At 42.7% G+C, this 25,090-nt stretch overlaps 2 protein-coding genes and 1 pseudogene across 3 annotated transcripts; 1 reads left to right on the top strand and 2 right to left on the bottom strand.

Annotated features, from left to right (window-relative positions):
- Positions 1-47: 47 nt before the first annotated feature.
- LOC110519996 (U3 small nucleolar RNA-associated protein 4 homolog) lies at positions 48-10,375 on the bottom strand. The gene is made up of 17 exons (XM_021596940.2): positions 10,237-10,375; positions 9,674-9,842; positions 9,270-9,458; positions 9,078-9,162; positions 8,824-8,913; positions 8,489-8,700; positions 8,086-8,260; positions 7,889-7,980; positions 7,619-7,715; positions 7,387-7,451; positions 7,068-7,190; positions 6,489-6,645; positions 6,221-6,327; positions 6,010-6,105; positions 5,660-5,845; positions 5,315-5,425; positions 48-395 (listed from the first exon to the last, which is right to left on the bottom strand). The coding sequence occupies exons 2-17, from the start codon at positions 9,830-9,832 to the stop codon at positions 279-281; spliced, it is 2,061 nt and encodes a 686-aa protein (XP_021452615.1). The 5' UTR covers positions 9,833-9,842; positions 10,237-10,375; the 3' UTR covers positions 48-278.
- Positions 10,376-10,381: 6 nt separating this feature from the next.
- Positions 10,382-13,733, top strand: LOC118959932 (annotated as a pseudogene).
- A 1,470-nt stretch (positions 13,734-15,203) lies between these two features.
- On the bottom strand, positions 15,204-24,619 carry LOC110519986 (hyaluronan synthase 3). 2 transcript variants are annotated; one of them, XM_021596928.2, is made up of 4 exons: positions 23,888-24,619; positions 18,639-19,283; positions 17,748-17,849; positions 15,204-17,620 (listed from the first exon to the last, which is right to left on the bottom strand). In XM_021596928.2, exons 2-4 carry the CDS (start codon positions 19,281-19,283, stop codon positions 16,691-16,693), a joined length of 1,677 nt encoding a protein of 558 aa, XP_021452603.2. In that variant the 5' UTR covers positions 23,888-24,619; the 3' UTR covers positions 15,204-16,690. The 2 variants fall into 2 exon arrangements, with proteins under 2 accessions (XP_021452603.2, XP_036830332.1); XM_036974437.1 differs by lacking the exon at positions 23,888-24,619 and adding an exon at positions 21,476-22,052.
- Between the last annotated feature and the right edge of the window lie 471 nt (positions 24,620-25,090).

Here is a 25,090-nt window from a genome sequence, read left to right as displayed (position 1 = left end):
CCATGCATGATTGACTGTCCTTGCGAAAAATGACAAAAGTCTGTACATTACAGTAAATATTTTATTTATTACTGTATCAAACAGTCTTTACAAAGCATGGGTCAGGGGTGTAGAGACAGGCTGTGCTCCAATTCCCTTCCCTGCTCCTGAAATGTGCAACTGGTCACAGCAGTCGCAATCTTTTAAAATGCAATGAATGTGTGCCCACTTCGGGGAGAAGGATAGAGAATCGAAGGGCAGCCACAAACAAACAAAAAAAACACATCTCTCCCTATTGTTTATGTGGCAAACTTTTTCTGTCTGACGGGAGCAGGTAGCTGGGATGTGATGGCCAGGAGGGGGCGCTCCACCATCACCAGAGACTGGTCATCAAGCAGACTCACAGACAGCAAGTCCTACACAGGAAACACAGAGGATAAAGAAACTGATTTTACCCATTATCACATTTATAGAATCTAAACACCTCATTATTGTATATTAGAGGTCTAACGGTTCACCAAACCCACGGTTCGGTACGTATTGCGGTTTTGGTGTCATGGTTCGGTTTCGGTACAACAGGAAAATTAAATGCCATTCACATTGTTCAGCATTCACAATGTTCCTGGTATTGTCTGTTGTGACAGGACTGGTATGTTGTAAGTGTCCACTCTGAAGCTGCATTTGTAATAGAGGTCGACCGATTAATCGGAACGGCTGATTAATTAGGGCCGATTTCACGTTTTCATAACAATTGGTAATCATCATTTATGGACACCGATCGTGGTGGATTACATTGTGTGGCAGGCTGACTACCTGTTATGCGAGTGCAGCAAGGAGCCAAGGTAAAGTGCTAGCTAGCATTAAACGTATCTCATAAAAAACAAATCAATCTTAACATAATCACTAGTTATGGTTGATGATATTACTAGCTAATCTAGCTTGTCCGGCGTTGCATATAATCGATGCGGTGCCTGTTAATGTATCATTGAATCACAGCCTACTTCGCCAAACAGGTGATATAACAAGCGCATTCGTGAAAAAAGCACTGTCGTTGCACCAATGTGTACCAAACCATAAACATCGATGCCTTTCTTAAAATCAATACACAGAAGTATATATTTTTTTAACCTGCATATTTAGTTAAGAAATTCATGTTAGCAGGCAATATTAAACTAGGGAAATTGTGTCACTTCTCTTGTGTTCATTGCACGCAGAGTGAGGGTATATGCAACAGTTTGGGCCGCCTGACTCGTTGCGAACTAATTTGCCAGAATTGTGCGTAATTATGACACAACATCGAAGGTTGTGCAACGTAACAGCAATGTTCAGACTTAGGGGTGCCACCCGTTAGATACAATACGGAACGGTTCCGTATTTCACTGAAAGAATAAACATTTTGTTTTCGAAATGATGGTTTCCGGGGGTTGACCATATTAATGACCTAAGGCTCATATTTCTGTATGTTATTATATTAAGTCTATGATTTGATAGAGCAGTCTGACTGAGCGGTGGTAGGCAGCAGCAGGCTCGTAACAGCACTTTATTGCATTTGTCAGCAGCTCTTCGCAATGCTTCAAGCATTGCGCTGTTTATGACTTCAAGCCTATCAACTCCCGAGATTAGGCTGGCAATATTAAAGTAACTATTAGAACAACCAATAGTCAAAGGTATATGAAATACAAATGGTAAAGAGAGAAATAGTCCTATAATAACTACAACCTAAAACTTCTTACCTGGGAATATTGAAGACTCATGTTAAAAGGAACCACCAGCTTTCATATGTTCTCATGTTCTGAGCAAGGAACTGAAACGGTAGCATTTTACATGGCACATATTGCAATTTTACTTTCTTCTCCAACACTTTGTTTTTGTATTATTTAAACCAAATTGAACATGTTTCATTATTTATTTGAGACTAAATTGATTTTATTGATGTATTATATTAAGTTAAAATAAAAGTGTTCATTGTTCATTCAGTATTGTATTTGCCATTATTACAAATATACAGTGCCTTGCGAAAGTATTCGGCCCCCTTGAACTTTGCGACCTTTTGCCACATTTCAGGCTTCAAACATAAAGATATAAAACTGTATTTTTTTGTGAAGAATCAACAACAAGTGGGACACAATCATGAAGTGGAACGACATTTATTGGATATTTCAAACTTTTTTAACAAATCAAAAACGGAAAAATTGGGCGTGCAAAATTATTCAGCCCCCTTAAGTTAATACTTTGTAGCGCCACCTTTTGCTGCGATTACAGCTGTAAGTCGCTTGGGGTATGTCTCTATCAGTTTTGCACATCGAGAGACTGACATTTTTTCCCATTCCTCCTTGCAAAACAGCTCGAGCTCAGTGAGGTTGGATGGAGAGCATTTGTGAACAGCAGTTTTCAGTTCTTTCCACATATTCTCGATTGGATTCAGGTCTGGACTTTGACTTGGCCATTCTAACACCTGGATATGTTTATTTTTGAACCATTCCATTGTAGATTTTGCTTTATGTTTTGGATCATTGTCTTGTTGGAAGACAAATCTCCGTCCCAGTCTCAGGTCTTTTGCAGACTCCATCAGGTTCTTCCAGAATGGTCCTGTATTTGGCTCCATCCATCTTCCCATCAATTTCAACCATCTTCCCTGTCCCTGCTGAAGAAAAGCAGGCCCAAACATTATGCTGCCACCACCATGTTTGACAGTGGGGATGGTGTGTTCAGCTGTGTTGCTTTTACACCAAACATAACATTTTGCATTGTTGCCAAAAAGTTAAATTTTGGTTTCATCTGACCAGAGCACCTTCTTCCACATGTTTGGTGTGTCTCCCAGGTGGCCTGTGGCAAACTTTAAACAACAGTTTTTATGGATATCTTTAAGAAATGTCTTTCTTCTTGCCACTCTTCCATAAAGGCCAGATTTGTGCAATATACGACTGATTGTTGTCCTATGGACAGAGTCTCCCACCTCAGCTGTAGATCTCTGCAGTTCATCCAGAGTGATCATGGGCCTCTTGGGTGCAACTCTGATCAGTCTTCTCCTTGTATGAGCTGAAAGTTTAGAGGGACGGCCAGGTCTTGGTAGATTTGCAGTGCTCTGATACTCCTTCCATTTCAATATTATCGCTTGCACAGTGCTCCTTGGGATGTTTAAAGCTTGGGAAATCTTTTTGTATCCAAATCCGGCTTTAAACTTCTTCACAACAGTATCTCGGACCTGCCTGGTGTGTTCCTTGTTCTTCATGATGCTCTCTGCGCTTTTAACGGACCTCTGAGACTATCACAGTGCAGGTACATTTATACGGAGACTTGATTACACACAGGTGAATTGTATTTATCATCATTAGTCATTTAGGTCAACATTGGATCATTCAGAGATCCTCACTGAACTTCTGGAGAGAGTTTGCTGCACTGAAAGTAAAGGGGCTGAATAATTTTGCACGCCCAATTTTTCATGTTTTGATTTGTTAAAAAAGTTTGAAATATCCAATAAATGTCGTTCCACTTCATGATTGTGTCCCACTTGTTGATTCTTCACAAAAAAATACAGTTTTATATCTTTATGTTTGAAGCCTGAAATGTGGCAAAAGGTCGCAAAGTTCAAGGGGGCCGAATACTTTCTCAAGGCACTGTATATATATAAAAATTGTGCGATTAATCGGTATCGTTTTATTTTGGTCCTCCAATAATCGGTATCGGCGTTGAAAAATCATAAATCGGTAGACCCCTAATTTTCAACCAGGTGGCAATTTACTAATTGTGAAGTCGTAAATACCAGTTGGATGCATTCATGTGATTTGAACTCATTGAGAAACACTGATTGGCTAATGGCCAACCAGCTGCATCAACCATAAACTAAAAGTACAGCTTCATGCTTGTAAACAAATGAAAGAGTTCAAAAAACAAATTGCCTTTTATAAATAGTGTTTTGTTGTTGCATTTAACAGCTGAAAATGCTGTTACGAGGCAATTTCCTTAGTAGGTGACATCAGAGGTCACCAAGTGGGAGAAGTGGGTGCTCAGCATGATAAACGAGTTTCTCTACTTATAATTACCAGTTGGAGAGCCATTCCAAGTGGATTTTTCCCAGTCGTATGTGGTAAATTCCCACTTGGTTACAAACACACTATGACACTGCCTCTTCTCAGTGCCAGATTTGCTCGTGACTCTCATAAAAGGAGGCGTGTCTGTAGCACGGTACATCTCCCACTCCAGAGTAATGTGATGGGCGGTCAATGATAAGCAAAACACAGCATTGGCCAATTCCTTGAAAACGTTGGCTTTGGTTTGCTGAATTTGGTGCAAGGGGGAAGCTGGTAACGTGGCTTCAGCACTTTTACCAGGTGCTGAAACCCCTATTCTTAACCACAAAGAGGCACATATCTGTGGCTATAAACCAAAGACTGTAAAAAATATATATAATTATAAACTGGGTGGTTTGAGCCCTGAATGCTGATTGGCTTACAGCCGTGGTATATCAGACTGTATACCACGAGTATGACAAAACGTGTATTTTTACTGCTCTGATTACGTTGGGAACCAGTTTATAATAGCAATAAGACACCTCGGGGGTTTGAGGTATATGGCCAATATACCACGGCTAAGGGCTGTATCCGTGGTATATTGGCCATATACCACACCCCTCGTGCCTTATTGCTTAAATATAGCCTACCTATCGATCTTGTAATTTCTTTGGACCGGTCAAAATCAACTGCTTGAATGCAGAGGGGAGATGATGTGTTGTTTCTTTGCTCTGGAAGACTGGGGCGATGTCAATGTAAATGTGACAACATTTGAGGTGTTGGCAGCAGCATAGGCTATTCTTGTTGAGCGTGGAGACATACTGTTAACATTTTATCCACAACTCTCTGTCAATCATCCTTGTAATCGACTAGGAAGTCTAAATGTTCCCAAACTGGAGAATCTTCCTCCTGGTTTACCACCCCCACCACCGTACAGAGCTACATTAGTTCCCGGCTGCACCTCACAAAAGGACAGTTTGAAACATGCCAATTAAGATTAGAATTTTGATTATGCATAGGCTCTTGTTGTTTCAACAGAATAGCCTGAAAAAAAATTTTCAGCTCAGATTTACTACGCTATTGTTGTAGACCCATGCCTCAAGTAAATCTGAGCTGAAAAATTGTTTCAGGCTATTCTGTTGAAACAATAGGCATAGTGTTTTTATTTGTATGTATTCATTTGGGTTCACAGAGACTGAGCCAAGGTCCCCCATCAAACAGTTTGGTACGAATATGTGTACTGTTACAATCCTACTGTATATAAGATATATCCAACAGAATCCTGATATTGTCCCAGTTTGGGTTCTACCTGGCCAGACACTCACCTGGAAGGTTTTACATATTTTGAAAGCATGGAGATGACTGGGCCTCTCCTGCTCTGATAGGCTTCTGAGGGTCATCTGATTGTAGAACTGGGTCTTCTGGTCAGGGAGGGGCTGAAAGGGAAGAGGGTGACAGTGTTAACCTCACAGGCCAGTAAAAGCAGGTGTATTCTAATGATAGTCAATATGACCCATAACAGGCCACTTAACCAACACTGTTCCTTTAATAGATGAAAAGGCTCAACCGAGAAGGACTGCTAAAGGCCATTATGACAAGGACATTGATGGATAAACACTAAAGAAAAACAAAAAAGAAGGATGTCTGTAGGAGAGATGCAGGTTTCTTACCAGACTTTGGTCGATGATGCAGAACATGTGCATGTCGTGCAAGAGGATCTGTTCAGGATTTTTAGGGTTGAAGGTCACGTGGGTGACGGGTGTGTCCCGGTCCAACCACAAGTTGTGAAGCCCCTGCTTCTGAAGCTTTCGGCTCCAGTCTGTGTACTGCTTCTCCACTATGGAGTACTCAAATATCTATAGACATGAACCAAAGAACAGTCAGCATATCTACACGTGTCAGAGTACTAAATCATAAAACTACAGCAGAAATCACAAGTTTCAACATTACTCCTGTTAAAAGTATACTTGAGAGATACTAATATCTGCAGTGGCAGTATGAGAGATGGCATGGTGTTTACCTGTTGGTCAGCGTGCACCATGGTCAGGTTGTTGGTGGTGGGGTGGATCCCCATGGCACTGGGACAGGAACCATACACAGGTACTATACAGTGGAGCTGGAACACAAGAACAGGGTCATGGAAACAGGCTGTCATTGGAAACAGATTACGCTACGTTTAGTCTTACAGAACAGCTGTAGAGCTTGACTGGATCAGTGGAAAACCCAATCACCTTTAGTTTCTGTACATTGTAGACGTGGATCTCACAGTCACTATTTGCTGTCGCCAGCCACTTCCCATCCACACTGTTAGTCATTAAGTGAATGGGCTGTCTGGATCCTGGAGAAGGAAACAGCAAAGTGAGGCCATGTTACCAAAAACAGAGATTAGGTTATCCAGCACAAAGCTTTGGTTTTTAAGTGAACATCAACATTGCAGTTTCAACAAGCAGTTTGCCAGTTGACAGGTCAGATAACCAATACTGCTGATGATCCACTGACCTGACTTAGGCTTGAGGGTGTGCACATACTTGCACTCAGATTGGCTAAGGGCAATAACGAGGACTGATGATTGGCTGGAAGCAGCAAACAGTTTGGAGGAGTCTGAAGAGAAACACAGCTGGTGTGCAGAGCGCAGGATCTTTGGAAGCTTGGGTACCTGGGGAGAGACAGATTTGTTATACTTATCTTACTGAACAACGTACGAGGAGAACAAGACTGGGCTCAACCAGCAATGTTAGCATTTTAAACTGATATTTTAAAGCACTGACAAATGGTGCCATCTACTGGGTGCTTAGTCTAAATATTAGAGTGAAATTATTGCCCAGTCAAAGCTGGACTATCTGAATGATTATACATTTGACTGTCCCTTGGGAGAGTGAAAGCACACAATCTATTTTCAGATTCAACAAGCTCAAATGACATTCAACTAGAATAAACAGGATTTTATGAATTAGTCAATAAATTAAATGGGATTTGTGTAGCAGATCAGCAAACCACTTTAGCAAACATGATAAAGTAGGTGAGGAGGCTGATTGTGTATCTAACATAATGGAGAACACAATCAAGACTTGTTTATACCTTGGTTATACTGATGTCGTTATTGTCCGTCTGCAGCCTGTAAAGACGCACACTGGACATGGTGGAGTAGGCTAGCCATCCTCCGCAGGAGGACAGAGCACTGCAGCAGATATGATCCTCACCCTGAAGGCAAATATCACAGAAAAACAAAACTACAGTTGGAGGGTTTCTTCAGCATTACATAAACTCAGACTATGCCACTCAAATTCAATGCATACTGTCATTAGATCAGTTAAAATGAAACTCCCAAAGGTGAGGTGATTTTGGATCGTTCTACAGACTGAGGTGATAAACAGCTGTATGCAGGAGAAATGCCTACCTTTCTCTTGAGATGGAGGAGTTTCTCAGGTTTCCTCTTCAGAGGCAAGCTGTCTCCTGGCTTCCCTGAAAGTTAGAGAGATGGGTTGTCAAATACAGCACACAATAACTATACCCATTAGACAAGTGTGATAATCATTCCCCTTTGTTTGAAAAGTTGCTACAATAATGTGCATGATATTGACTGTATTTTCCCATCTCCCTCTTTCCATCCATGTGAGTGAGATTCTCACCATGTCCATCACTCTCTCCCAGTCTCCACAGCTCCAGCTGGCCAGGGAACTGGAAGAGCAGTAGCCCTGCCTTCTTTGCACAAAATACTAGATTCCGCTGAAAAGAACAGTACAAACAGGATGAAATCAAGATTTTTTTGTGCAATTCTACAACAATCTGTTCAATGTTAATATGAACATTCTGTTGAATTCACTATTCAGAATCTATGCAATTAACATTATTTGCAACAGCTCTGATGCCAGAGTAATTTCTACTAGTTCTGTACTCACATGGGGAAACTGGATCTTGCGAAGTGCCGAAGCATGTGACCTCTCATCAAACTTCTCCAAGAGGGGTCTCACTACAAGCTGGGTATCCATACCTGAGGAGAGAATGTTTTCATAATTAGTAATGCAGTCAATATAGAGCAGCATTTGTTGTACTACAGTAGCATTTCCCCCTTATCCATTTGAACATTAGCACTGACCTCCAGAGACGATGGCGGTCTCGATCTCAGCCAGGGCTCTGACATCATGCGTGTGGTTCTTGAAGGTCCTGGTTCTGACCCACTCCTTGTCCTGCTGCTGCTGCAGAGTAGGAGCAATGAACTGGAACTGGATCACAGTACCCTCTGACGTCCCCACCACCACGCTGCTCTCATCCTGTCAATCACACACAAACCAGTCTACAAGGAAGCTCCACTCTAGTCAAGCCTACGAATTCACATTAGTTGGGTCAAACAAATCATGTTCACCTGCAACATATGAATTCAAACAATCAGAGACATCTACATTCTCTAGGACCTCCTAATAAACAGAGGGCAACAATCTGGAAGGAGGGATAAAATATTGGTAAAGGGCAAGTGTCCATCACATTGAACACCCTCTCACCTTGGAGACAGACAATGCCAGCACATCCCACTTGGTCACCAGGTGTGTTTTGACGAGCGTACCGGTGTGTCCGTCCCAGACTTGGACCTTCCCAGCAGAGTCACCGCTGATGATAGTACAGTCTGACAGGAAGACTACACTCCAGACTACAGTCTCCCGACTCTTAGAGCCTCCAAAGCCCCGATCCACCAGGAGCCTCTGTACAGCACGACCTGAAACAACAAACACTGGAGGTCAGGATCAAACAAGTCCAAAATTGGAAACCTATCAAAAATGCACCGTGGTTAGCATACTAACTGCCTGACAATATTTTCACATGGCTGTTCCGAACTCACCCGTCGGGACATCAAAGACACGGATCATGTCCATCATGCCAGCAGCAATCTGTGTGCCAGAGGGGTGCCAGGAGAGGGATATGATGCGACCTGAAAGACAGGATTACACAGTTTAAGCTGCACTAGAAGAGGTCAGTTGTCAACACAGCTGCAACCCCATTGACAGCAAGGATGACAAAACATATCAAGAAAGGTTGTAATGTAAGGAAGGAACAAATGTTTAGACAAGTGAATCAATACCCTGTTCCACTCACCTTTCTGTCTGTCCAGATTGCGCTCAAACTGAATGCTCTCTTCTAGTACCTCAAACAACTTCACTGTCCCATCTTCACATCCAATCTAACATGATTAGAAAAAAATACATCATTAAATTCCATCTAAAGTCAGCATGAAAAACACAAATTCCAATATTTTTGAAAGGACACTATTACAGAGATGTGACTGACTGCTAAGTGTGCCCCCTGAGAATTGCTGGTGATGGTCCAAATGGGGCCCCCGTATGCCTCCAGGGAGTACTTGGGTCTCAGGTTTTCCAGATCATATTCTGTGATCTCTCCATTTAGGCCAGCACTGAACAGGCGTCCTCCAACCCAACACAGGGCCTCGATTGACCGGGAGTCCTTCCCTGGAATAACCTGCAGATTCCAAAACAAGTGTTAATTAATGGCAAGTGTGACTACCAACCGTGGGTTTATTTCTGTCGACAATGTTAATCAACAATAAGCATCAACAATGTCCTAAGGAGGGAGGTGTAAAGCCTTTTAAGTGTGCTATAATGTAGACTAAGGATCAAGCATAATGTGTATTTTCATTCTGAATAGGCCATACATGTATAAAACGAGTTACTAACCTTTTCCTGGAAATAGTGGTCTGCGAAGTTGAAAATCTCCACACTCCCATCCATTCGTCCCAGGGCCAATCTCTCTGTGTGGGCATTAAATGCCATAGCTCTGATGGCAGTTGGCATGTAGTCGAAAAATCGAACCCGGTGCACTTTAAACTCCCCCATTGTCACTAATCTAAGAAAACAGTTAGATGCTAAAATTAAGAGGAGTAAGAGTTTTGCATGGAAGTCATTATTGTTATGCAGTTAGCTAGCCTCGTGCCGTTTGTTAACTACCGACTAAACTGTCATAATGTGATGCAAGTCATAATTTGAAACATGTAAGCAACAAAATGGCTATCTAGCAACTAAAAAAAAAAATCGCACGCTAATTAGTTCTCGTTAGTTAGCTAAATAACTAGCTACGTTACTTGGATAGCTAACGTTACGTTAGCTAGCACACAATTTGGCTGGTAAACTAGCTGCTCGTTTGACACTGAAAGAACACCGCTTGCCTATGCGCAAATCATTATATTGTTGACATATAACAATTTACAATGCACATACAAACAGTTAAAGAAAACGCTTACTTTTATCGTCCCTTTCTTTAGTATTTTCTTCACTTTTACCAAACATGAATTCCTATGTCCACACGTCGAATTACAGCAACCACGTTGGACACCTTTGAACTGGAAACGAAAACCACTACATGCAAGTGACGCGAATGTGCGCCGGATGAAGGTGGTACCTTCGTGGCGGGAAAAACATGAAAACAAACAGGACTTTTTTTTATTTTTTATTTTATTAACAACAAATCAATACAGAAGGTACATGAGTGAACACAAGTATATATAGATTATATACAATGGACAATCGACCTAGGGGCTACAATATCACATTACAATTACACAAGGACCTTAAGGGACATAACTTACATACACTTATAATTCTAACAGCATTTTTGTTAGTAGAGTATTTAATATTGTCTTAAAATACAGTTCAATTTCTTTTTGTAGGGTAAGAAAATGTGTTTTTTGTTTGTAAATTGACATTTGTGTATATGAAATTTGGCCAAAAGAACAATGAAAATAATTACATAAAAATGTTTCATCTTAAAACAAACAGGCCTTTTTTTTTTTTCTTCTTTTTTTTTAAATTAATTTCAAATCAATACATAAAGCACATGAGGGAACACAAGCATACATAGATTACAAACAATAGACAATCGAGCTAGGGGTACAATATCACATTACAATTACACAAGGACCTTAAAGGACATGCATATACTTACAATTCTAACAGCTTTTTTGTTAGTAGAGCATTTAACTGTCTTAAAATACTGTTCAATTTATTTTTGTAGGGTACGAAAATGTGGTTTTCTGTTTGTAAATTTACATTTGTGTATATGAAATTTGGCCAAAAGAATAATGAAATTAATTACATAAAAATGATTCCGCTTATTTCTTTCTATTGTATGTAAAGAATCCAAACAGTATATCTCTCCATAATAGTGTAAAATCTTCATAAATGTGTTCAATTATAAACCTACTGATGTCTTGCCACAGTTTTCTTACATGCATACAATGCCAAAAAAAGATGCACAACTGTTTCTGGGTGGTCATTACAAAAGGAGCAATTTGAGTTGATGTTTTCCTTAAACTTCTTCATATAGTGGTTGGCAGGATAATATTTATGAATAATTAAAACAAACAGGACTTGTCAGTGACAGAATTAGCGTTAATGCGTCATTATATTTACCTAACAATATTGCATTGTTGCCTGTGTTGCATCTCTCTTCTCCTCCCCTGGATAGTGTTTCAGTTACCTTTCTGCAAGCAGCACAATGGTTCAAATTGTTAAAACTTCAAGGTAAGACTTCTCAATCAATTGAATTCTTATACATGGTCAATTCAGAGAAGTTTTGTCTGTCTCGTCGCAGAGTATGAAAACATGCAGGATAGTATAACTTCCCTAGCTAGCTAACTATTTCATTTCGTCAGATGGTTATAAACAGAGTCTGATATGTTGAGAGACAGACAGCATTGACACTCGCAATCAGTCAGCTGTAGTGTATGAAAGATGAATTTCATCATGTTTAGTGACAATGTTTGATGTCTATGTATTTGGTGAGAACATCTGTTTTTACTCCCCTATCCATCCCTGTCCAGTGTGGATGGACCTGGTCCTACTGAGTGGCTGCTGGTTGAACTCCAGGGGGAAATGATGTCCAGGCAGAACTCTGGATTGGCTGGGAACCTGGTGGGAGATCTGCTCTACACCAAAAAGGCACTTGACAACATGGCACTATAATGCAGTGCTAGTACACTCTTCTGTTACCTCTTTCCACTCAGAGATGTTGTGTCTTGTCTTTACTGTGCTCACCTGTGTCCCCTCCCCAGGGTGTACCTGTGCTCATTGTGGGACTCCACATCCTCTATGGGAAGGTGGTCAAACTGGAGAAGCCCTTCGCTGTCCTGATGAAACAACTCTGGCCTCCCACAGGGGGAGAAGGTTCCCATGGAAATCAACCAGCAGAACCCCACCACCTACTCTATTTCCTCCCTCATCAAGAAGAAGCTCATCTTCAATACTCGCCCAAAGCCCATCATCACTAATGTGCCCAAGAAACTGTAGTGAAGTGCTTGGTCATATGCATTATAGGCCTCACTGTCGCAAAACACTTTTAACTGGAAAAAAATGGACAAGTTCAGATAGTCCCTGTTGCAGTCTGTTTTCTTCCGTTTTGTGCCTAACGACCTTGACCCTGGTCACCTCTATGGGAGCAAAGGACATGCCGCACTCTTAATGACGCCAGACCCACAAGTATGGAGCACCCATTGCAAGACTGTACTTGGGACACACTCCTCTGGCTTGAGGTTATGGGACATCTGAAACTAGGCTGTGTGCATATTTGTTTTGTTATGTCAGTGGTTACACTGCTGGAATTTGCTTAACACTGTGGTGTATTATTAAAATATCTTTGTTATTGCACTTATCAGATGACAGGATTTAGTAATGTCTTGACATGACATTTGTACAGTGATTACTTTCAGATGGGGGGGGGAAGAAATCACCACAACAGTCGAATGAGAATATTTTTTTATTCAGATAAAAAATACATTTTTTTTCAACTGCTGTACAAGTCGGAAAAATAACTGTTTTGATTTGAAATTCAAAACCTTTTCCAACAACATGTCTTGCCTTCTATATTTAAACATAATTAAATATATAGGTGGCTACAATACTTTATTTTCAGCTATTACATACCAATAAAATGTGTATTTTATGTTGCAATAGCCATATGCTGGTGAATGATTCTGATTTTTTTTGTACCCTACTACTGTATTAGAAATACTATCTTGGTTTACTACTTTTACATGACAGTTATAACTAACTGCCTGTTCTAAATCTACATGAAGCATCATCCCTAAATCATAATAGGGATATTGGTGATATGAGTGATGTCTCGTCCATGAATCTACAAAAAGACAAGTGTGGCAATGTTGAACACTAGAGACCAAACTACACTGAATAACAGATCATTGTGCTAACTACATCACATTGTAAAAATAATGTAAAACGCTATTGTTTCAGGAAATGTACAAATCCCATAGTTCCTTTTAAATATAGGTCTATTCTTAAACCCATAATTCTTGTACATCTTCAAAATATCTTTGAATATATACAATACACAAAATATATTACTTTGCAATATACTGTGAAACATTGCCTTTATGTAACATTGAATGTTGTATGAGCTGAGATACCATGGTTTGTTCGATAGGCTCAACAGTTGTTCTGCGGCATTGAGACACCTTAGAAAAGTCTGGCATAGATTTTCAGTCACAGACGTATTGAATAGTTACATAATTATATTCAAAACAATTATAAGACTGGGTTTTTTCATGTCAGATATGCTTACATCATATGGCTAGACATCTACAGTCACTCAGCATTATGAGACCGATTGATTTGTTGTCAAACAGTGGCAGGCTGTATCAAGGAAATCAAAAATTGCTGACAATATTGTAGACTGAAAGCAGATGTTCAGCCTGATAGATAGGCTATAACAAAGATTGTATTTGACATCTCCACACCACACAAACGAATGTCAGACAACACTGTCACAGTCGTCTCTATGGTGTCCTTGCCTCTCATTTCTTCACATAATCCAAATATGTCAAAATCAGAAGACTCAAATCACCTTTATTCGCCAAATAAATGTACACATACTCATAATTTTACTTGCTGATATGGTGCTGCTAGTTTACACACATCATACATGTGCATAGAGAGTCTTATTACACAGTCACCTGACATACACCCTCAGGAGTAGAAAGGGAAAGGTAGGCCACATCTACATGTTAAGACAGATGAATAATAGAGATTAGTTTGATGTCTGTACACAATTCTAAACACTAAGTTCAGTGTTCCAGCATTCAGTACTTATTCCTTAAAGAGGACCAAAGGGGTTGCAAGCATCCCTAGCCTCCTAGTGGCTGTTTATGGGAGGTCCCTTCTTGGCATGCACATAGAAGTGTAACCATAGATGTCCACCATTTTTGCTCCATGATGGCTGAAGGGACCAATTCATCCAGCCACACAGTACAACATTTCCCCCTCTGTGCCTGGCCACCCCACCCCACCCCACACTACACATAATCTCTCTGGCTGGCTGGCGTCTCTTAATGGCCTTGTGACTCCAACATGTTTTCCAATGTACTGCCTAAAACCAACCCCATTAATGACCACAAGTAACTGAATGAAACACTTGTGCAAATGAGGGATGCAAAGTATATTGAAAGCAGGTGCTTCCACGCAGGTGTGGTTCCTGAGTTAATTAACAATTAACATCCCATCATGCTTAGGGCCATCATGCTGGGCAGGCTAATATTTTGGCTACCATGGCTATGCCATCAGTGGTGTAAAGTACTTAAGAAGGAAAGGAAAATAGTCCAATTCATGCGATAATCAAGAGAACATGGCTGGTCATCCCTACTGCCTCTGATGTGGCGGACTCATTAAACACACGTTTCCTTTGTAAATTATGTCTACATGTTGGAGTGTGCCCCTGGCTAACCATAAATAAATAAAAACAAGACAATGGTGCTGTCTGGTTTGCTTAATATAAGGAATTTGAAATGATTTATACTTCTACTTTTTCTTTTGATACTTAAGTATATTTTAGCGATTACATTTACTTTTGATACTAAAGTATATTTAAAACTAAATACTTTTAGACTTTTACTCAAGTAGTATTTTACTGGGTGACTTTCACTTTTACTTGAGTCATTTTCTATTAAGTATCTTTACTTTTACTCAAGTATGACAATTGGGTACTTTTTCCACCACTGGCCCCCATAGGATGGCAATGCCCCCCATTGACAGGGTATGAGTGGTTGTGCATGAAAACGATGTAAGCCACATGCCATGGCCATCTCAGTCACCAGATCTCAACGCAATTGAACACTTATGGGAGATTCTGGAGCTGCGCCTGAGACAGCGTTTTTCACCACCATCAACAAAACACCAAATTATGGAATTTCTCGTGGAAGAATGGTGTCACATCCCTCCAATAGAGTTCCAGACAATTGTAGAAACTATGCCAAGGTGCATTGAAGCTTTTCTGGCTCGTGGTGGCCCAACGCCCTATTAAGACACTTTATGTTGGTGTTAACTTTATGTTGACATTGCACTCGGGAAATAACTTCAAAGTACTACATTTTTGTGGGGGCTCTTTATCTGTTTAACCCCAATTTCAGTATAAAAAAACTCAAAAATAATGTGGTCACAATTCATGGCCACCAATACTTGAAGGAATTGCAAACAATTTTGTGCCTTGTGAAACTGGTGTGGAGGTTGCAGTTCTGAGCCCCAACAACAGCAAACTCTAATTCATAGCCAAGACAACACTGAAAACATATTCCTGGTGGCCCACAAAGTTTGTACTTGAACATCTATATCACCTCTGGAAATGTACTGTACCATCAAATTGACCCACTGCACCATTGGTAGATAGAGGCTGAGCAAGTCTGTAAACAAACATTGTTTTATGTGTCTTGTTTGCACTTTCAAGTTTCAAGTTATGCAATCCTCATTTAATAAAATAATATGAACACAACTTAAATAGCACACAAGTGGAAACTTCCACGACATTATCTCCATTCTCCAACAACAAAAAACACATGTCAACTTAGACATGGTAGCACCTACACTAATACCACCTGACCTTGATAAAATGGGATCATGTTTTTATTTTCTCATGGATTTACAACTAATAACAGCAATGGAGTTAGTACTTATGTTGTATTAATGGTACGACATGTCAAAAAACAAGTGCTCTTTGGTCATAGTCTACATGATGGAATTAATGTGGGATTATCCTCACTTGGAAAAGTACATCCTGTAATGAACACTGCAGTATAATGTGAATACAATTTGGCACCCATAGAACAAAATGGCCACTGAAACTCACTGACTAATTCAATTGAGTGTCAATAGTCTTGCAAGCCATTAGCTTACGAGCTAAAAGTTTACCCTGGGCCTGTTCATCAGCACCAAATGTATTTGTAAGTTATGTTTGTATAAATGTTAGATTGTCTATCAATTTTTGTATTACAAAAATACAACTGTAGATCATTGTGTGTCCTGATTGAGGCAGAGAAGGCCCTCAGCTCAGTGCATCAAGTAACATATCAACATTGCTTCATACTGACACACACCGTGTCATAACTCTTATGATCTCTGGTATATCCTGGCCACACCTTGTCCCACCATGGCCAAACGGGCTGTGTGATAATGTGCTTTATATCCATGGTAAGCACCATGGCCACTGGTAGAGGACTCTGTACTGTAGAAAAGGTTTGTAACCTACTTAACCAAGTCTCCCAGGTTAATGTGAGAACTGTCCGTCCATTGTCATTCTACAACACATTCATGCCCCATAGGTCCCAGAGGTTTAGCACCATGGAGACAGAGTGGTGGGGCCACAGACTGGCTCAGTTGTTCTAGCAGCACACAAGGGACTGAACAAGGATCCATGTCTTATGCCTCTGCGTACGGCAGGTGGTACTGATCCTCTCTCTTGTTGCAGCGCTTGGCCACTATAGCCAGGTAGAGAACCAGCAGAATGAGCCAGTAGCAGGCGTACAGGATGACCCCAGCGATGAGAAGCGCTTTCTCGGTTTCACTGAAGGGCTCCTGGGTCTCACAGTAGATGGTGTAGGCAACCCCACCCAGCAGCACAGCCCCCCACACTGTGACGGGCACCGCCCCTATGAAGTTCACCACAATCTTCCTCCGCCCTGACGTGCCCCAGCCAGCCTTATTGATAGTGAGCAGGGCAAAGATCTTGGCTGGTAGCAGGCTGGACATGTAGAGGAGGGAGTAGAGAGACATGAAGATCATGACCAGACTGCCCCTCAGGAAGCAGGCGTAGGTGGCCTTCACCATGCCAACCAGTTGCACTGTCAACAGGAAGAGAAGGATGTTCCACAGGCGCCCGCGGTAGAAAAGGTGGATCACAGTGGCAACAAGGAAGAAGGGGAAGAAACCCGTCACCACAGACTCGTATGTCATCCAAAGGCTGTGCTTGTGGAACCAGAGGGCGTTGTACAGCCACTCTCTGAAGTAGGACTTGCTCCAGCGGGTCTGCTGGTTGAGCCAGCGGAGGTAGCGCGTTGGCGTTTCAGTCTGGCACTTGGAGCGGGCCGTGAACTTGGTCTTGTAACCGAAGCTCAGCACGCGGTTGGTGAGGTGGCGGTCGTCACCAAAGCTGCACTTGCTGCCCAGGAAGGTCTGGTGATACCAGGGCTCTAGGAACTGCTGCAGCAGGGAGTTGCGGTACATGCCCAGGGGGCCACTGATACACTGCACACAGCCAAAGTAGGACTGGCAGGCCCGCTCCACGTTGAAGGCCATCCAGTAACGAACACTGCTCAGGAAGGAGATCCACGAGTCATACTTATTCAGGATCTGAAGGGAAACAGAGACAAGTGAGGAGAAACTGTTACTGGTGATTCAGTAGAACTAGTAAATACATTTAGAAATGATGACAATAACAACAATGTGAAGGGTCTTCTTAGAGAAAGAAGTCTCTCACCTGAACATCTCCACCTACTCCGCCCACCTTTGCATCCTCTTCTAGAATCTTCAGCATCTCTATGGTGCACGCTGGATCCAGAACTGTGTCTGAATCACACACCTGCAAAGCCACACATACACAGGTGTATTATTTCCATCCTTATAATATAACTGACATGGAGCCAAGTTGGTGGTAATGGGATTGGCTTTGACAGTGGATTAATCTAATTTGCTTATCCCATCACACAATCAGCTATTGATCTTACTACGATTGCTGTAGGGATGATATGTGTGCAATACACACTGATGTGGTCTACATTAATAAATGAGTGGTTAAGTGTTTATAAATGATTGCAAAAGACCCAAGAATGAAGGCTTAGGGACACAGCAGGTGATTCAGGTCCCCTGTGTTTCATCAGGTGCCACTCAAGTTAGCTGAAAGAAATTAGAGACTTCTGACAGCACACAGGTGTTCAAGAAGTATACAGAAGAGATCCAGCTGAACAACTGAACTTTGACCCTGGCAATGCAGTAATATACTGTATTATTGCTCTATGTATACAGTATGCAAGCCCAGGAGAAATGCAGACATTTCAATCAGTTGCTATAATATGCAACACTTGAGAGTGTATAAAAGAGTACTCACTTGGGAGGGGGGGAAATGCTGCTCGTGACTGGCCTTTGAGTAATGGGATTACCTCTGTGTGCGTATGTGTGTGTGTGCGCGCACGCGCGCGCGTGTGTGTGTTCGCAACTTTGAGATATTGCTCTGTAATGGAAGAGCATCGATACAGGGCCTTGTGCCAAAGTCTGTGGAGACTCAGTCACAAGGAGTTGAGGTTACCTATTTATATCAAGCAGAACAGAGGACCCGTTGAGAGATTCAAAATTTAAACACAAAGAGACTTACCTGGATATAGTCCACAGAGTCTCCCAGGGCTTTGAAGGCTGTGTACATCACCTCTCTCTTCCCTCCCCACTCTTGCATGATACAGGAGTAGCGACAGCCTCTCACTAGCCTGGCCACACGTGCAGCCTCCTGCGCATGCAGGGACGCTGCTCCAGTCCCCCCTCTGCCCACCCCTCCACCCCCGTCACTGTGGTAGTTCCCCTTCCACACCACGCTGCCAGCCTGGTCCACTCCACCCATCACCTCCTGGAAGATGTCCATCATGTAGTGGTCCTCCGGTCTGTTCCCGTCCACCACCAGCACCACCTTCAGGCTGGGGAAGGAGATGCGGCGCACGCTGCAGAGGCACTTCCTCAGGTAGTCTGGGTCCTCCTGGTAGGCTGCGATGCACAGGGCCACAGAGCGCCGCAGGTGCTGGGGCCGGGCGGGGCTGCGCATGTGTCTGTGCTCCAGGAAGGCAAACAGGCTCTGGAGGAAAAGATGCAGGGACAGGATGGCTCCGTACAGGCCGAAGGACAGGTGGTGCTGCTCTGTGTGGATGAACTGATAGCCAGTCACATAGGCCAGCAGGATCCCAAACAGCACCACTGTGGCGAACAGGGTGGTGGTTACGATATGCAGCACAGTCCTACAGCGAGAGGGCATCTGGGGGGGAAAGGAGAGGGGAAGGAGTCAGAATGGGGACAGACAGAAATGTTGGAGGACAGACAGAGCTCAGGCTGGGTTTGGATGGAGGCAGACAAGAAACCACATGTGTTTAAGAAAATCCAAAGCAGGTAATACACTTTGAGATGCCTTATATGAATTCATCAAATACCATTTTTAGCCAGGCCTTGAATGTATAAATACATGTGGTTGGGTTTGTTTAGTGGTGAATCTATTTTATATTGCCCACATCAATAGTTGTCTATACAATGATAGAGAACACCCAGGGATAGCTCACACAGGCTTGCCCTGATAAGCTCCTAGGAACTACAGGCAGATGATGAGTTCACAGGTTTACATATTAGACATGTTTATTTGCTCCCTTATTTCAGTAAATGTAATTGTAATTTCCTGTCTTTTCTGTCACACCCTTAACGACCAGTACTCTTCTGAAACATACACTAACTAGGCTATCCACTTTTCATAACACTAAATAATGGGATTTTTGGCTACGTCGAAAAGTAAAGATTAAGATTCAAGCAATACCCACATTTTTCCAAATGAAAGAATGTGAAAGACCTCACCTAAAAAATGCAGAATAAACACGGAGAAACAGCATAGCCATTTACAACCTTTAAACAATCTCTGGAAATGATGCCTAGTTCATCAGTTGGCCTTCATTTTCCTGACAGACAGAAACAACTGGCTAGAGTAACTTCTGTCTGGCATCTCCAGCAGTCTTCAGACTCAGTCAGACTCTCTCTCTCCTCCCAGGTTAATGACGTTAATTAAAGGCGAGGCAGGGCTTGGCAGACACTCAGGAGTGGCCAGACTGGAGAACAATTCCCCCCCTTTCATTGATTAAATTACCTCCCTGTGCACCCCTCTCGGTTCGGCTGGAGAAAGACGGCCCTCATTCACAGCCCTCATATCATAACATACACTTCTTTGGAAAACACTGGCAGAAATGTAAATAACTACTCACCAAGTGGATTTACATCCTGGCACTGTCACACATACAGTACATTCTCTCATCATGTTTCTATGAGACCCGCTTTCAATGTAATAATACACTAAGGAACTTGTAACACACACACACACAGTCAACCCTGGTGTATATATTATTTATTCTACTGCGTGACCAAGTCACTACCCACTTTATATTTGTAAATACAGTGTAAATAAAGTCCATCATTACTATGCATACTACCTCTCCTAATACTTGTTATTTTTGACTTGACTCTTTTATGCTTATTTATATTTATTAATGTACTGTATTGAGGGAGCTAGCACATAAGCATTTCACTGCACCTTTTATACCTACTGTAAACTGTGTATGTGACGAATAACATGTAGATTTGATTTTATTTAAGCAACTTGTAATTAGGGTAAATATGGTACTCCACCAGAATAAGTAGTACACTACCCAAACTCAATTTCCAGGATATCACATTATTCCAAATGTATTCCACCATGCATGGTATTGTATCTAGAATTGTTTTTGGAAAATGAGTGCAGATTAATTCAGTGTCGACTGACAACACATAACTATTCCCCTCTGAAGGCCAGTCTATGATCCATGGACCATGGGGGGCAATATGAGGGGCGAGGCAGCCAGCATGCTCTAAATGCCCCCTGGGCATAGAGAAGATGACAGGCAAGCAGACAGACAGGGACAGGGTCTGTTTGACCCTAATTAGAGAGCCACATTCATTGGGGGGCTGTTAGCAGCCAGGATTAGAAATGAATAGAGAGGGGGCTCCATGTCAAACTCTATGGACTAAATATCATGTTTCAGGTAGAAACTAGGACTTCCAAGTTGAACTGCACAGCCAATGAATAAACAATAAATAAATAAAACGAAGAGTAACGTTAGTTGTTGCTGTTTTTAAGGCATCATGAAGATGAACAGTATCACTGATCACTGATGCAGAAACCCATAGAATTCCAGCCTCTGAAATGTCACATCGCCAAAACAATCACAAAATCAATTCTAGAACCACCATACCTTTCTGCACTAAACCCTCTAATTAACATCTCCCCAAAAAGAAAGAGAGAGAGAGAGACCATTCCACTACTATACAATGCACTAACCAACACAGACTGTAACCCTTCATCACCACTTAAGGCTATATCTGAACAATACTGTAGTCAGTCTCCATGGTAGTGAATGATCAAAGCCCAGTACTCACTGTGGCGGTAGAGGTGATAGCTGGCTCACACCTGGAGGATTAGGGTATCATCTCATGATCAAGGCTTTGTCCCTGCTACTTAAACATACATATCCTGGTGTAGTACATGTATCTTCTCTGGCTTGGATTTCCCATTCACATTAAGAATCTGCTTTGCAATTCAGCGGCTCTCGGGCGAGCTGCAGGTCAGCATTCACAGAGGAAAGGCTGGCAGGTATTTTCAGGCGAGATCCAAGCTCAGGCACAGGTAGCTATTCCCAGGTGGGTCCCAGGCAGGTATTCTCAGGTGTAATGCCTCCCTCCAGCAGATTGAATGGACTGTATTCTCAGGTGTAATGGCAGGCTGGTGCAGACTGAATGAGCATTTTGGCTGTGGGACAGGCACTTTTACAGTGACTACAGAAGAAGGGAAGGAGGGAGGAAGGGAGGGGTGAGAAACCAAAGAGGAAAGGAGGGGGCGTGGATGACCGTGTGAAGGGAGAGAGCGATGGGGCAAGTGTGTGGAGTCTCCTACTGGCTGGGTTTAAACTTGATAATTTATCAATCTAACTGTAACTTCCACAGCCTTTCTTTAAAGAGTCATAGTTTTCCACCAAGCCTGTGAATCAAAGCTCTGGAGCCAGGGCACAGTGTCTGCAAATTACAATGATAAACTCAGAGATCTTTCTGCTTCCCATGCAAAAAAGAATCAGCTGCTTACAGTATGTCAATATAAACATTGTCACCAGGACTAAGAATATTATATTATGTAATCTTCAGTATAACAATTCACATCTACTCCCCTCTAGAGGGCTCTCTTTCAATCTCACAACATATACTACATGACCAAAGGTATGTGGACACCTACTCGTAGAAAATCTCATTCCAAAATCATTGGCATTAATACGGAGTTGGTCCCCCCTTTGCTGTTATAACAGCCTCCACTCTTTTGATAGGGTTTTCCACTAGATATTGGAACATTGCTGTGGGGACTTGCTTCCATTCAGCCACAAGAGCATTAGGAACACCCAAAGGTGTTCGATGGGGTTGAGGTCAGGGCTCTGTACAGACCAGTCAAGTTCTTTCACACCCATCTCAACAAATCTTCTGTGTGGACCTTCTGTGTGGGCTTTGTGCACAGGGGCATTGTCATGCTGAAACAGGAAAGGGCCTTCCCCAAACTGTTGCCACAAAGTTGGAAGCTCCGAATTGTCTAGAATGTCATTGTATGTTGTAGCGTTAAGCTTTCTCTTCACGGGCCTACCGAGTGGCGTATCAGTCTAAGGCACTGTATCTCGGTGCTAGCTGCGTCACAACAAATCCTGGTTCAATCCCAGGCTGTGTCGCAGCCGGCCGCGACTGGGAGACAAATGAGGAAGCGCACAATGAGGCAACGTGAGGATTTGGCCGGCCGGGTTGTCCTTTTCCCATGGCGCTCTAGCAACTCCTCCGGACCGGGTGCATGCACGCTGACACGGTCGCCAGTTGTACGTTGTATCCTCTGACACATTGGTGCGGCTGGGTCCAGGTTAAGCGAGCTTTGTGTCAAGAAGCAGTGCGGCTTGGCGAGGTTGTGTTTCAGAGGATGCACGGGTCTCGACCTTCACCTCTCCCGAGTCCGTACGGGAGTTGCAGCGATAGGACAAGACTGTAACTACCAATTAGATATCACGAAATTAGGGAGAAAAAAGGGGTAAAATAAAAAAACGTATCTTCACTGGAACAAAGGGGCCTAGCTCGTATCATGAAAAACATCATTCCCCAATACAAAGAGGCGTGTGGTTGCAGAGCTAAAGCCCTTCTCTGGCACTCTGAGGTTGCTGGTAACTGTACACTCTGACTGTTAGTCAAATAGAATGTATGAGCAGCTAGAGTAGCACCACTTCCCTTAAGGCCTGTTTTAGTCTGCTGACAAAACCCAACAGGGCCTTCAAATTTGGAGTCAACCAGTGATCCAATGGAACTTCAAACAGGCAACGTTTTCCTTGCACAGGTCACGTCTTCAAATGGAATTCTGAGGCGTTAGTTCCTGTCGGTGAAGTCTTTCTAACATTGCACCAGCCTCAGGGAACCAACCACTGTGCTCTGCCATGAAATACAGAAGCCTATACCACACACTTAACGTACTAACCTGACACAAGCCGACACACAACACTCACATAGACACATTCATCTATCCATGAACAGAATGTCATTTACTCTCACCCCACCACATACTCCCTCTATTTCTACTACTCACATATAATAACCATGAATATATTCTGAGAAGGTTTGTTTTAGCCAAATGTTACTACCAATATCCTGTTTTGGCCATTGGCACAGAGAGGAAACGAATTTGCTCCACATAACACTACACACAAGACATCCTTTAGAATGATTTTATGTTCTCTCGCACACATACACATATAAAACACAGTATATATTGTCCCGTACCTTCCTGACCCAGAGTACAACCCGGGCTCCGTCTCCCCTCTGGAGTTACCCTTGCAGCTCAGGCAGTGTGTCCGTCAGTCCACCCAGCTCCCGGTCTGCCCCACTCCACTCCACCACACTCTGCAGCACAGCTCACTCCTTGTTCTGCTTCCCACTCACACTACATCTTTATTCCAACTCACTTAATTTAGGAGACCCTCATCAAAAAACTACAGCTACCACCTCCTCCTTATCCTGTGTCTCCCCTGACCCACCTCCTCTCCCTCTCCTCTATCTACCCGGACTGTCCTGGGGCATGAAGGCCCTCAGATCCCAGTATCTCAGCCAGCAGTTGAGGGTGTTAGGCAGGGAGAAATGTACAGGAGGATAGCAGATGATCTGATCCCATCCCTGGTCCTGGCAGAATCTTGCCCATCTGGTCTGGAGTCCATGCCTGCTCACAGGTCTCTCCCATGGGCAAGCAGCCAGGCCACGATGTGGTAGAGGTTGGATGTCTAAGAATGGATCTCTGTAGCCTCCTGGCTGGTGCTTGTCCTTCAGTCCCCCTCTCTGTCTCAGTCTCTCTCTCCTACTGCAGTGGCAGCTCCTCTCTGCATCCCTCTGCAGCACAGCCCAAATCCCTGCTCCCCTCTCCTCTGTCACACTGTCCTGGCTCGGTGCATAGCTGCCCAGACTGACGTTGCTTTTCCTCTTCAAGAGCCCTCTACCCTCTCACTAGCTCACCCTCCTCTCCTGTCCTCTCCCCCTCCCTGTCCCAGCTCACTGCAGCGCAGCCAGCTTCCAACAAGACTCAGGACTGTTCAGACAGACCCCCTCTTCTCTCCTCCACACTGCCTGGCTCAAAGCATCCTTTATGGGCTTATTTACTTACCCACCCCTCCTCTCCCGGTGCTGCCGACAGCCTTCAGGTCCAACACAGGCTGGTAGAGTGAGGGAAAGAAAGAAACTGCAGCAAGCTCTGACACACAACCAATACATGCTGTAATCAAATACACTACTCAAGTCATACACTGAACAACAAGTTACCAATTACCATATAACACACACACATAATTTATATATTTATAAACAGTACCACTCAAAGGTTTGGACACACCTACTAATTCGAGGGCATTTCTTTATTTTTACTATTTTCTATATTGTAGAATAATAATGTAGACATCAAAACTATGAAATAACACAGTAACAGACACATCTCAACAT

This window comes from Oncorhynchus mykiss, chromosome 1 (genome assembly GCF_013265735.2).
Source record: "Oncorhynchus mykiss isolate Arlee chromosome 1, USDA_OmykA_1.1, whole genome shotgun sequence".
NCBI classification, from domain to species: Eukaryota; Metazoa; Chordata; class Actinopteri; order Salmoniformes; family Salmonidae; genus Oncorhynchus; species Oncorhynchus mykiss.
This window is presented reverse-complemented; position numbering and strand designations above follow the sequence as displayed.